The sequence below is a fragment of the Lynx canadensis genome, chromosome A1 (assembly GCF_007474595.2).
Source record: "Lynx canadensis isolate LIC74 chromosome A1, mLynCan4.pri.v2, whole genome shotgun sequence".
In the NCBI taxonomy this organism is placed as follows: Eukaryota; Metazoa; Chordata; class Mammalia; order Carnivora; family Felidae; genus Lynx; species Lynx canadensis.
In genome coordinates, this window is record NC_044303.2 from 71,759,156 (window position 1) to 71,773,023 (window position 13,868).

General features: G+C 43.9%; 1 protein-coding gene across 6 annotated transcripts in view; it reads right to left on the reverse strand.

Moving 5' to 3' along the window:
* The window catches only part of GGACT (gamma-glutamylamine cyclotransferase), a 49,126-nt gene that overhangs the window by 8,192 nt on the left and 27,066 nt on the right, over positions 1-13,868 (reverse strand). For 4 of the 6 annotated variants that reach the window (XM_030313478.1, XM_030313470.1, XM_030313455.1 and 1 more), the window contains exons 3-4: positions 4,446-4,497; positions 3,407-3,544 (exon numbers count right to left, since the gene is read on the reverse strand). The exons of 1 other annotated variant lie outside the window; for it this stretch is intronic. In XM_030313478.1, the coding sequence (XP_030169338.1) occupies positions 3,407-3,530 (124 nt within the window). In that variant the 5' untranslated portion in view covers positions 3,531-3,544; positions 4,446-4,497. Of the gene's footprint in view, positions 1-3,406; positions 3,545-4,445; positions 4,498-13,868 lie in introns of those variants that run through there. One more of the 6 variants, XM_030313528.2, reaches the window with a different exon arrangement.

Sequence of the window (13,868 nt, forward strand, 5' to 3'; positions counted from 1 at the left end):
TGATTACTTCCCTGCGATGACCGGCCCTGGGCCAAGTGCCACGTGCCATCCCAGCTTACCAGATCCCCAGCACCCCGTTAAAGACGGGTGGCGGTACCTCATTTGAGGGATGAGCAAATTAAAGTGGTCGAGGTGAGGCTCCCTGCACAGAGCCTGTGGGGGCAGCACCAGGAACTGGGCTACATCTACAGGACTCTGAATGCCTCCAGGGCTCTGCACTTCCAGATCCCAAGGGAACTGTGACCCTGTCACGTACAGCCCAGGACTCAGGCTCTGCAGTGACAGTGCCAAGGACATACTATACTCTTTTTCTCTCCCCTCCCTTTGTTTTGACTGAATTTTATTTAATAAATCAATTACTTCTCTGTATTTCTCTTATTTTCAAATTTTTAAAAATTGTGGTAGAATACACAAAACATAAAATTTACCATTCTAACCATTTTTAAGCGTACAGTTCGTGTTAGGTGCATTCACACTGTTGTGCACCCATCACCACCATCCATCTCCAAAACTCCATCTTACAAAACTGAAACTCTATACCCATTACATAAGAACTCCCCATTCCGTCTTCCCACCCCTGGCAACCCCATGCTGCTTTCTATGAGTTTGGCCTACTCTAGGTACCTCACATAAGTGAAATTATATAGTGTTTATCTCTTTGTGGCTGGATAATTTCACTGAGCATAATGTCCTCAAGGTTCATCCGTGTTGCAGCACATGTCAGAATTTCTTTCCTATTTAAGGCTGAATAATACTCCATCATATGCATACACCATATTTGTTCATTCATCCACCAAAAGACATTTGGGTTGCTTCCACTTCTTGGCTATTGTGAATAATGCAACCACGAACATAGGATTGCTAGATCATATGGTTATTCTATGTTTAATTTTCTGAAGAACCTCCATATAGTATTCTATTAGCAGCTGTACCATTTTGCATTCCTACCTGCAGTGCACAAGGCCTCCAATTTCTCCACAGCACTTGTTACATTGTTTTCTGATGCTTTTTTTTTGATAGTGGTCATCCTAACTGGTGTGAGGTGGTATCTCACTGTGGTTTTGATTTGCATTTCCATAATTAGTGATGTTTTAGCATCTTTTCATGTGCTTATTGGTCATTCATGAATCTTTTTTGGAGGAATGTCTATTCAAGTGCTTTGCCTACTTTTTTATCAGGTTGTTTTTCACTATTGAGTTCTAGTTCTCTGTATCTTCTGGGTATTAACCTTTCCTCAGATGCATGATTTACAAATATGTTCTCCCATTCCATAGGGGGTGCCTTTTCATTCTGTTGATTGCATCTTTGATGCACAGTTTTGAATTTTGGTGTTGTCCAATGTATTTTTACTTTTACCATTTTTGGTGTCCTATCCAAGAAATCACTACCACATCGAATGTCAAACTTTTGCCCAATGTTTTCTCCTAAGGGTTTTATAGCCTTAGCTCTTCTGTTAGGTTGTTGATCATTTTGAGTTAATTTTTGTATGTGATGTAAAGTAAGGGTCCAGCTTTATTCTCTTACATATGGATATCCAGTTTCCCAACTTTTGTAAAGACTGACCTTTCCCCATTGGTCTTGGCACCCTCATCAAAAATCACTTAACTATACATGCAAGGATTGATTTGTAGACTCTGCCGTCTTCCATACCATACTGTTTGGATTACTGTAGCTCTGCAGTAAGTTTTTTGTTTTTTTTTTTTAATTTTTTTTTTTTTCAACGTTTATTTATTTTTGGGACAGAGAGAGACAGAGCGTGAACGGGGGAGGGGCAGAGAGAGAGGGAGACACAGAATCGGAAACAGGCTCCAGGCTCTGAGCCATCAGCCCAGAGCCCGACGCGGGGCTCGAACTCACGGACCGCGAGATCGTGACCTGGCTGAAGTCGGACGCTTAACCGACTGCGCCACCCAGGCGCCCCTGCAGTAAGTTTTTTGAAGTCGGGAAGTATGAACCTCCAACTTTGTTATTGTTCACGATTACACTGCTTATTTGGGGTAGCCTGGTATTCTTCATGAATTTCAGAATGGATTTTTCTATTTCTGCAAAAAGTCACCTTTGGGAATTTTCATGACAGTTGCATTAAATCTATAGATTTGGTAGATCTGGGTAGTCTGAGCATCCTAACAATATTTAATCTTCCAATCCATGAACACGAGCTGTCTTTCCATTTATTTGTCTTTAATTACTTTCAGCAACATATTGTAGTTTTCAGTGTACAAGCCTTTTACCTCCTTGTTAAGCATTTTACTTGCCTGATTGTTTCAGGTAGGATTTTTTTTTCTTTTTAAGAGAGAATGAGAGAGTGTGTAAAAGTGGGGAGACGGGCAGAGAGAGAGAGAATCCAAAGCAGACTCCACGCTCAGCCCAACAAAGGGCTCAATCCTGGGATCGTAATCTGAGCTGAAACCAAGAGTCAGATGCTCAGCTGACTGAGCCACCCAAGCGCCCCTCAGGTAGGACTTATAATACTACACTGAAAGAAGTGGTGAACAAGACAAGGATGCTTGCTTTCTGATCTTAGAGGAAAAACCTTTCAGTCTTTCACCATTGAGTATGATGTTAGTTTGGGGATTTTTATATACAGCCTTTATTATGTTGAGGTAGTTGCCTTCTGTTTCTAGTTTAAGTGTTTTTACCACAAACTGGCATTGAATCTTGTCAACTTTTTCCCCTTCATTCTGTTAACGTGTATTACATTGGTTATTTTCTTATGTTGAACCACCCTTGCATTCCTGAGACAAACTCCACTTGGTGGTGGTATATAATCCATTTAATTCTGTTTGCTAATATTTTGTTTAGAATTTTTGCATCAATCTTCAGCAGGGATATTAATCTGGTTTTGGTATCAGATTAGAATGCTGCCCTCATTGAATGAGTTTCATTGAATGAGTTTGAAAGTGTCCCCTCCTCTTCAATTTTTGGGAAGATTTGGTAAAATTCACCAGTGAAGTCATCTGGTTCTGGTCTCTGTTAAGGGGTTTTTGATTAGTAATTCAATCTCTTTTTTGGTTACTCTGATTTTCTATTTCATCACAATTTATCCTGATAGGGTGTGTTTCTAGGCATGAGCCATTTCATCCAGGTTTCAATTTGTTGGCACACAGTTGTTCTCTTATAATCCTTTTTATCTCTACTAAATGGGTTGTACTTTTCCCTCTTTCATTTCTGACTTTATTTATATCTTTTTTTCTTCCTAGTAAATCTAGACACAAGTTTGTCAATTTTGTTGATTTTCTCTATTGTTCTTCTATTCTCTATTTTATCTCTGCTCTAATCTCTATTTTTTCCTTCCTTTTGCTAGCTTTGGGTTTAGTTTTCCTTTCTGTTCTTTGACGGGTTCATCCTGTCTCCAAGGGCTGCGATGAGGGTGACAGCCAATAGGACATGCAAAAAGTCTACTTACATGCACCAGATCCTCTCCGAACCCCAGCCAGAGCTAGCTGAGAATATGCGTGTGATTCATCCAGGCTGGGAGCGGGCAGCACTGCCACAGCAGAAGGGAATGCCACCTCCTGAGGCTCATACATTACTATGTTTCAGCCTGGTTAGAGTTTTGGATAAAATGCAAGAGTTTAGGAACAGCTCTAGGTGAACCATCTGGGCTTTTCCAGAGGAAACTGAAGAGTGACCTTTAGAAGTGGCTCTGTCTCTGCTTTACTGTGGCGTATCCCCCCCGGGTAGGCCTCTTCTAGGACACTGATGGCCTGGCCAGCCCTGTGGGCTCAGACAGCAGTATGGGCTGAACCCTTGTAGGGTGGCCTCAGTGTTCTACAGATGGACGTTTAAGAACACAGTGCATGGTAAGTGTAAGGAGATGCACTGTGGCACAATGACAGGCCTGAATCAAATCCCCACCTCTACCACTCAGCAGCTGTGGGTCTTTGGGAAAAGTTATTTTCAACCTGGGTTCATCCCATCTCTAGTGACTGCTAATTGTGTGTCCAGCCTCAGAACCCAATGAATGTTCTGAAGTTCTCCACCCTACCTCCTTCATTAAGGTCTTATAAAAATATCTACTGGCTTATATTCTTCTCAATGAAGCCTCTTAAAAAAATAAAAATGAATATTCTACATAATAAATGGGAGAGGGAATCACGCCATATCAATTACTGGTTGGGCGTTGATGAGTTTTCAGAGCCAAGAATCCCTGGGAAGGTGCTGTTACATAGAAATGATCATGGTTAGGCCACAGGTTGTTAACTTCGACTCTGTGGAAAATCAGTCCAGTAGCTTTCTTCTACAGAAGATAGCTTTTTCCCATAAAAGAAAACCTAGCAATAAAAATTAAACTTCTTTACTAGGAAAAAATGTAGCTAGCTAGAATGACCAAATTATAATAGTCTACATTTCATCTCTTGTATCTTTTACTACTTATGTAAGGGGGGGAAAAAAGAATTAACATTTTGCATTTCTGGCTCCTTTCATAAGAAAAACATCATTACCTTTCTGATTGTGTTTTGAACAAACACAGATCCTTCAGGAAGAAACTCATCCCTGTGGGGATTGAGAAAGGATCAGAGTTAAGCACTGAAACAAGCAATTAATTCCCATTAGAGGATTAAGGCACTCATGTTCACTTTGAATCAGAAAAACAAATTGTGAATAAAATCATGTACAACCAAGAGGTTACTTGTCAAAGTTAATAAATTAGAGAATTGAAGGGCCAACTGGAATGCACAGGGGAGGCTGAGCACCACAGGCAGGCACACTGGTGGGGTTTCATATTTGTGGGATAAGATCGGCCATCCTCTTTAAATGCCACAGAGCCATGGCAGGGACTGGGGCGGGGGGGTCACGGTTTGTTAAGATGCTGTCCTTCTGCTAACAGATGGGGTCTATGAGAGGACGTCTAAAAGTGTTTTTCAACCCTGTTATGTCACCATCCACCACACATGGATTACCCTACAATATCAACGAGAGAGACACATGAGATGCTAACATTATTCAGTGTGGCAGGAGCCGATTCTAAATGACCTGAAGCACCATCTCTGCCAACATTACCAGCGTATACAGGACTGAGTGGGAGGCCACTGCTGCACTAAGGTCTCAGGACCCTTCACTTGGGAGTCGAGGAGCCCAAAACTGAACCCCTGTCCCAAACCAACCGGTTGGGAATGACGTGGACAGTGAGGGGTCAGTAGGGAGGTGGGACAGGCACAGAAACTTTTACTTCAGCAAATTTTGGTTGCTTTAGCATTGTCAATATTTCAGAACACGAAACCACCCGTGGAAGTGCCCATCTGGCCTGGCGCTGCTGGAAACGCCTGCCCCTTGCTCAGCAGTTTTCAGTCTTCAAACACAGCCCGTCTATAGTTTCGTATTTCATGGCTGAAGCAGAAATTGAAAGTGATTACGAATCATTCCCATAATTGTTGGATTTTTCCTGCTTAATTTTTTCCTTAGCCACCTGGTGGTAAGAGTGTAAAAGGCAGGGTTGCAGTAAGAGTTTATTGTGCTAGTTTACAAACGGCAGCTATCGCAAAGGCTGAGACCACATTTAGAAACACACGTACCAGGTGAAGCAAAGGGCTAATGGTGAACTGTTCTCAAACTTACTGGCAAAGGGACTTCAATGGGCACCAGCTTCTAACATGAAAACAACCTTTAAGTAAAGGCACCTCCATAAAATATTCATCCCGCATGGATTAAAATGTAATGAAATGGGGAAACGTTAGTAAATCTGTATGTTTTCTTGGATAATTTATCGAGCCACTAACACTGTTCACTGCCTGGTGTCAAGTTAAGAGGGTTCGAGAAGGTGGGTGAAGTGGCGGGATTTGGGTGGCACAAAACTCAGCGCCTAGGAGCCGGCCCTGCCTCTTGGCACTGCACTGTTTCCAGAAACGCCTGCCCCAGAGAAGTGTGCGATTGTTGGGCCTGTCTTCTCCCATCTTCTCCTGCCGTATGAAGCCGCTGTCAGCATTGGCTCCTGCAGACCCCGGCCACCCTGTCACAACTGAGGACCCACTTCACCAAAGCCAGCTGCCACCCTAGTCCTTCCGTGGCCACCAGCCACCCTTAGCAGATGTCACCAAGTGTGGCCGGATCTCGGTAAGAAGCGCGTGTGCTGTGCGTGCCTGCTCTAAGGAGGGTTTTTATTTTATAGAAAACTCTGGCATCTCAGTCAAGTGGCTGCTTCTCCCCCGACTGTAACATTATTTTCCCTTGAGAAAACCCCTGAGTGTCTGATACAGTTACACATTAATTCTTCAGAAGTTTCTCAGAACTGTAGGAAACAGGTGAAAAAACAAAATGCCTTGAACTTTAAGCTGGAGCTCGGCCTGGAGCACCAAGCGCTGGAAGGTCACGTCACTCTCCCCCCTGAGCGGCTCGTGGGCGACGCGCCAGGGAGGGCTCTGGCCGCATCCTGTGGGTGCTTTGATGCTGTCACTCTCCTGCTTGCTAGTTTCTTTCCAGCAACGACAAGGGCTTCCTGCCCGGCCGACCCCGCGCCAACCCCACCGAATACCCCGGAAACGTTGATGGCAAAACACCTTTCTTACATTAACCGAGCAGCTCCGGTGAAACGGCGGTGCCTTTGAAATCAAGAAGCGAGGGTCTCCACTCACAGCTGTCCCCTCCAACTCTGACCCTTCATGGGTCCATGAAACAAACAGGCGCTTTATGGTCCCTGATGCCACACGGGTTCCTCTGAATGCTGCCTCAGCAACCATTCCATGCGTTTTCACTCTTTGGCCATACCAGACATTTTTACAAAGAAAATTTTGAATGCCATACCACTTTTAAGGCAATTATTTTACCATCTTTAAACACAGAGTGACCAACGAGGGGGACGTGACCATGCCCTCACATCCCTGGGCCCACTCAAAAGTCTGGGAAGAACAGCTGTAAAGTCCCCAAATGCCAAGTCAGGGAAAGGCCTCTCTGGAAACAGGCTGGACAGTGGCCCGGCCAGGGCTGCCAGGGCCACAGCCACAAACACCAGGCACAGCCAGGGCGGCGGTGCTGCTGCCTCCTGGCCGGAGGCACAGAAAGGTCTGGAAAGGCCTGGCCCCGCCAGCTGGAGGTGGTGGGGAGAGCACTGGGTACCATCAGCAGGTGAGATGCCCAGAAGAAGGTGCTGAGAGTCCTCACAAAGAGCCCACCTGTGGCTCAGAGGGGACAGTATGAATAATGTTGGCCATCAAGAGTTGACAGCATTTACTCCGTGCCTAGCCCTGTGCTAAATGCTTCATTTTGCATTCTCAAGTTAACATTCAATGGGAGAGCTCCTTACTCTCTAGCTTCTCCCCATTTTACAGATGGGGAAACCGAGGCAGAGTGACTTACACAAGGTGCCCAGTTATAGCCGACAGAGCAGCTGTGTCTGCCTTCACCTGTCCTGCCCTCCGAAGGCTCTCGCCCAACTCTGGGAGGAGGCATTTCTCTCACTGCCTCTGGCCTCCAGAGGGCCCAGGCAGCTGGTGGCTCCGGCCACTGCTCCACACTGGGCTCCCTTGATAGCCTCACCCAGAAGACAGCCACAGGTGTCTACGGAGACCTGGCGGGCTGCCAGGCACCATGGAATCAGCACCCAGAGGCTGCCACCATCCTGGAATTCCTAATAATTTTCTCTTTGAACTTAAGTCTGAGGGAGCGCTAGCAAACAGAGAAGATCCACGCAGCCCCAGTGGCACACAGCATTCTTGGTGCCCTAGGAGCACAGTCTCGGGGACAGGAGCATGGGACTCTGTGAGACTCAGTGGGCACAAGTAACATGGTATGTCTATGACCAGGTCAGCTGGGAGAAGCAAAACTCCATTCCAAGCAGAACTTGCTTTGAATGTAGGAAGGCAGGTATATGTTTGTCAGAATCATGCACCTACATACTTAATGTGTAAATTTTCTTGTGTATACATTATATCTCAAAGAAAACTGAAGTAAAGAAAAAGATGAAATGAGATCACAGAAGGAACACAGTTTGCCAGCCTCTCAGTCTATATTATTATCCGTTTATATTCTTACCTGAGTTCAACATGTTCCACAATCCCCAGTCAACAGCAAACACTTCCTGTCTTTTATTTAGGATTTATGGTGGCCTCCCTTAGTCACTTTCTGGAACCCAACATGCAGTACAAGGCCAGAAGACTTCTTCCCGGAAGGTGAAGCAGCCCTAGGAGTTGGGGCTGAGGGAGCAGTGAATCAGCTGCTGGGATTCAGACTCAGGCCCCACCAGCTATCCTTGCCCACCCAGGGCCCGTCCACTGTTGCTGACTGAGCGGAGGTTCCCACACTTGGCTACTAAGAAACACAGCAAATGATCTGCCTGTTAGAGTATATCTGCAAGCCTGCTAGAGAAGAGTGGAGCTCTTCCCCGACATGCCGGCAGCTGCTCAAGGTATGTTCATGCCGCCTGGCACAAGCCCTCGGGTCAAGAGAAAGAGCCAAGAATCTGCACCGTGTCCCAACCCAGTGTCTGTCTACAGGGCAGGCAGGGCAAAGGGGCCAGTGGGTCTGGTTAGAGGCAGGTAACTTGCATCTCGTATGCCCCCAAAGGTCTTTGTTTTTCCTCCATGACAACTCAGGCCCACAAGCAGCAGAGGGAAGGGGAAGGACTATCCTTTAGTGTACTACTGAAAGGTTTTTTCAGAAACATTTTAAGTCTGTAGTAACAAAATGGTTTTTATTCAACTGATCTGCTTTCCTAGGTGAGAATGGGAAGCTTGGAAGTGCAACTTACATGTGAGTCAGAAGCAACACAGAACTATTACAAAATGTCATACAAAGCCATGCTTTTTTAGGTAGTGTGCTAACAAACTATTCTAGAAAGAAGAGAACGTACACCTGTTTAAACAACTCTAAGATAATGCTTTAGAAGTCAGGCCTACCCAAAAGTGAATAAACTTGTTACGAATGCAGGTGAGGGTTCTTGGCTAGGTCTGAGCCCTCACTCCCTGTACTTAATATAGTATTTCATAGCTTTACAGAAACAAGCCTCCCAGAAGGAGCACTGGACAGAGAGCTGGGAAATCAGAGGTCAAAGCCAAGCCCCTGCTGACTGTCAGAGGGGCCTGTTTCACCCAGCCACATGAGGCAAGGCCACAGTGGGTGGCAGTGGGGGGTGTGGGCTCGGCTGCCCTGGGACCCGGGATCCATAGGGGGCAGATCACAGGCCTCTCCGAATGACATGGGACAGAACTGAATTAGTGAAAGGACTCTGGAAGATGACCAGCAGATACAACTGCAAAGCTCCAGAGCACGACCTAGACCGCCAAAGTGGCCCTGAGCATCACTTGGAAACCACCAGCACACGTGGCTCCCACCCACTGGTGTGTCCAGTGCTCCCGGCCCCATGCTCCCCTGCCAGTTGGCACTGCCAGCCCACAGTGAATCAGCAATGAGCCAAACTCCGTTCCCAGTGGGCTCTGGAATTCAGGACTTAATTCTTATGGTAACAAACAGATCTACCTTCAGAATTACCTTTGCTGAGAATATTGTTAAATCCTGTCTAAATTCTCTGCAAAGGTGCTGGCTACCCACAGGAAGTCAGGTAGGCGAGGGGGAGGAATGCAGACCTAGAGGGAAGGTAACTGCCTGCTGGAGCACCAGGAGGACCGCCCCCGGTGCACATGTGACACACGGATCTCCGTTTTTAAACAGTTCTTAAAAAGAAATAAGCTTTCTTAAAAATAAAAGCACAGAATATTAAGCCTAATGTGGGTTTTGATTAATTACCTGTCCCCAAAGCATTCAAATCCTTCTGGTGCTTTTCTCATTCCCTCAGTTCATCTCAATTAAAACAGTTGAGAGGGCAGCAAAAACTGAATTATAAGAAAGAAGTGGGGAGGAAATGAAGGCTATGTTACTGAACATGCTTTTAAATACTTCACGTAAAGTGGATCCATTTACTCACATTCCTGTGGGGCCTAAACACGCAGCTGGTCACTGTTTGCTGATGGCAGCCAGAACTCTTTGGGTCCAAAACTACTAGAAAAATATGTTGGGTTTCAAGGGAACTGAATGCACTGAACTGAATCCAATCCTTTCATGTACGAAATCCCCACCAATGTTTTTTTCAATCCCACTTTAAAAGCCACATTATCACTAGGACCAGCTGACAGAAGTCAGTAGCATTGAGGCTGAACACACCATTCTTCCTCAGGGTCCATGACACTTTGGCCTCTCTAGTGTTCGGGGATGGATCCCAGGACTCAAAATATTACTAAAAAGCCAATCTGGTCTAACTTGGCTTTTAAAAACCACTTAAAAGCCAACATAGAGTCTGTTCCTGGGAAGAGCAAAATCCAGTTAGAATGTAAAACTCTGTTGTTACTATTTTGTGGTTATCAAAGAACAGATACTGCTATATTTAGTTTAAACACTTTTTCAAACTTATTTCAAAACAACAGAACAATAGCTTTGTGTTTCCATTACTGGATATATTTTTTTAGGTTTATAAATATTCTTTCAATCATGATAAACAGAAGTACTCAGGGAAGCTACCATGGGTTTACTCAAACATTTTCCTAATCAAATAGCCCAAGGATTTTAGTTTTTTGTTTATAGGAGCTTTGTCATTTTCCTTGCCCAAAAGACTTTCTTACTAAAAAACAAACAAAAAGCCATGTTGTATGTATAAACACAAAGAGAAGAAAATAAGGTGTCTCTCCTCTCCACCCTCCTCTATCCTGGGACCAACCAGCCTGTGGTCAGCAGGAGGAAAAACCATCTCCCCACTCCAGCCAGAGCTGGTAGTAACAGATGTCATCTGGTATCTCAGGAGTTTCCCCCAAATGACAAAGCAATCTGCCCCCCCCCCCACCGAGGTGATGCTTCCCAAACTACAAACTAAAGGTTAAAGACAGTCCCACTTGAAGCCCCCTAGTTAAAGTAGCTGTGCAACTCTCTACCAGTCCTTTGAGTGGGTGCCCACAGCCAGGACCCCTGGGCTCTGCTGTCCAGTGTGACATAGTGCAGAGGCAGCAGGGGAGGGCGAGGAAGGGGAGCTCCAGAAAGAGCCGCCTCTCTCTGCATCATCCCCCAGCTTCCCAAGGAGGGAAGGACACCACCAGGCCACAGTTGCCCAAAGGAGCTGATCCTTCAAAATTCATGCAAATTTGGCATTCTATCACTATAACAAAGATTTCAACTATTTTTAAGTTGAGGAATTTCTCTCTCCCTCCTACTGTTCCAATCTTGGAATAAAGACAGCTCTTTAGAGAGCAGGTCCCTGTCTCATAGCGAGAGCAAGACCAATGCAGACCAGGTGGACTGTACCTCTTTCCCAGGTGCTAAACACCTGAGATATACATTAAAAGATGATTATAAGACACACTGTGGGGAGGCCAATGAGACATGCCTGGGGAAGCAGGGCATCACAGGTCCCGAAGGAGAATGACTATCTGAACAGCAGAGTCTTTGAAGAGAAACAGGAAAGAGGTGGACACAAGTCAGGGGACGGCTAGGGGACAAATGGGTGGTTTGAGCAGGAGGACAGCCTGGGCATGCCTGGGGGTCAGGGCATGAGTGTGAGGCCAGGACTATAGGGGAAGAGACAGAGGAGGGAGGCTGGGTCCGGGTCACTAGAGACCTAACTCTCAGCCCTATGTGATGGGGTAACTAAGGGTAGTAAGCCTGAGAGGTGACATGGTAAGATTTGTGTTTTAAAAAATTATCTAGTGCAACCCCAGTGGAAGACTGCTTGACATATTCTGATCAGCACTATTTATAATAACTCAAATGCAGATACTACCCAAATGTCCCTCAACAGTAATTAAAACAGGCTAATAAAGTGTGGTATACTGTGGAAAACTCCACAGCAGTGAGAACGAATGGACAACTACATGTAACAACATGGATGAATCTCACAAGCAATGCTGAGTGACAGAAGTCAGGCAGAAACAGCACATACTGTATGACTGTATTTATAAGAACATGAATAATAGCCAGACTGACCTCTGCTGCTGGATGTCAGGACAGTGGTTACTGCCAAGGAAAGACATGAGCACACTTGATTTGGGTGCTGTTTACACGGTGTGTTCCTATTATGATTCCTATCATGCTGTATGATTTCCACACTTTTCTGATGTGTTATACTTTCATAAAATTGCATTTTACATTTTTAAAACACATATAGTAACAGAGTAGAGGACAGACTTCCAGGAAGGAGGAAAAGAAGAATAAATTAAGCCTAAAGTTTGCAGAAGGAAGGAATAACAAAGAGCAGGGCAGAAATAAATAGAGGCCAGAAAAATAGAAAACATCAATGAAACTAAGAGCTGTTTTTTTTAAGATAAAATTGACACAACTTTAGCTAGACTAAGAAAAAAAGAGAGAAGACTCAAGTACATAAAATCAGAATAAAAAGAGACATTACAGTTGACACCACAGGAATACATAGGACCACAGGAGACCCCTATGAATGATTATCTGCCAACAAATTGGACAACTACAAAAAACTGATAGATTCCTAGAAACATACAACTTATTAAGATAGATCGGCGGAGAAACAGAATATATGAACGGACTATTAACAAGGAAGGAGACCAAGTCAGTGATCAAAAACCTCCCAACAAAGAAAATCCCAGGACCACATGGTTTCACTGAATTCCACCTTAATGCCAATCCTTCTCAAACTCAGCCAGAAACTTAAAGAGATGGGAATACTCCCAAACTTATTTTACAAGTCCAGCATTAACCTGATACCAAAGCCAAATAACAACACCACAAGAAGACTACAGACTCATATTCCGGATGAATACAGATGCAAAAATTCTTAACAAAATATCAGCAAACCAAACTCAACAGCACATTAAAAGGATCGTACACCATAATCAAGTGGGATTTATTCCTGGATGCAAAGATGGTTCAATACACACAAGTCAACAAATATGACAAATATGACATTAATAGAATGAAAGATAAAATCATACGATCATCTCGATAGATGCAGAAAAAGCATTTGACAAAAGCACAACATCCTTTCACGATAGAAACTCTCAACAAACTAGGTACAGAAGGAACATACCTCATCATAATAAAGTTTATATATGACAAACCCACAGCTGACAACATAATAGTGAAAACCTTAAAGCTTTTCCTCTAAGATTAGGAAAAAGACAAGGATGCCCACTCTCACCAGTCTTATTCAACATACTGCTAGAAGTCCTGGCCAGAGCAGTCAGGCTAGATGAAGACATAAAAGGCATCTATGCTGGAAAGGAAGAAGTAAAACTGTCTTTGTATGAAAACTATACATTCTTGTATATAGAAAATTCTAGAGAGTCTTCCAAAAAACTGTTAGAGCTAATTAACAAATTTAGTTAAGCTGCAGAATACAAAATCAACACAAAGAAATCAACTGTATTCTATACAATAATGACAAAATATCTGAAAAAGAACTAAGGAAACAATCCCAGTCACAAAAGCACCAAAAAGAAAATTCCTAGGAATAAATTCAACCAAGGAGGTGAGGGATCAGTGCACTGAAAACTGTAAGACTTTGATTAAAAATAATTGAAGACATGAACAAATGGGAAGATAGCCCATATTCATGGATTGGAAGAATTAATATTGTTAAAATGTCCATATTACCCAAAGTTATATATAGGTTCAATGCAATCTCTATCAAAATCTCAATGGCATTTTTCACAGAAATATAAAAGACAATCCTAAAACTTGTACAGGACCACAAAAGACCCTAAATAGACAAAGCAGTCCTGAGAAAGTAAAACAAAGCTGGAGACATCACACTTCATGATTTAAAACTGTACTACAAAGCTACAGTAATTAAAACAGTATGGTAGTGGCATAAACATAGACACATTGACAGTGGAAGAGAATTGACAGTCCAGAAATAAACCCCAGCATATACAGTCAACTAATATTATACATGGAACCAAGAATACAAAATGGGAAAAGGACAG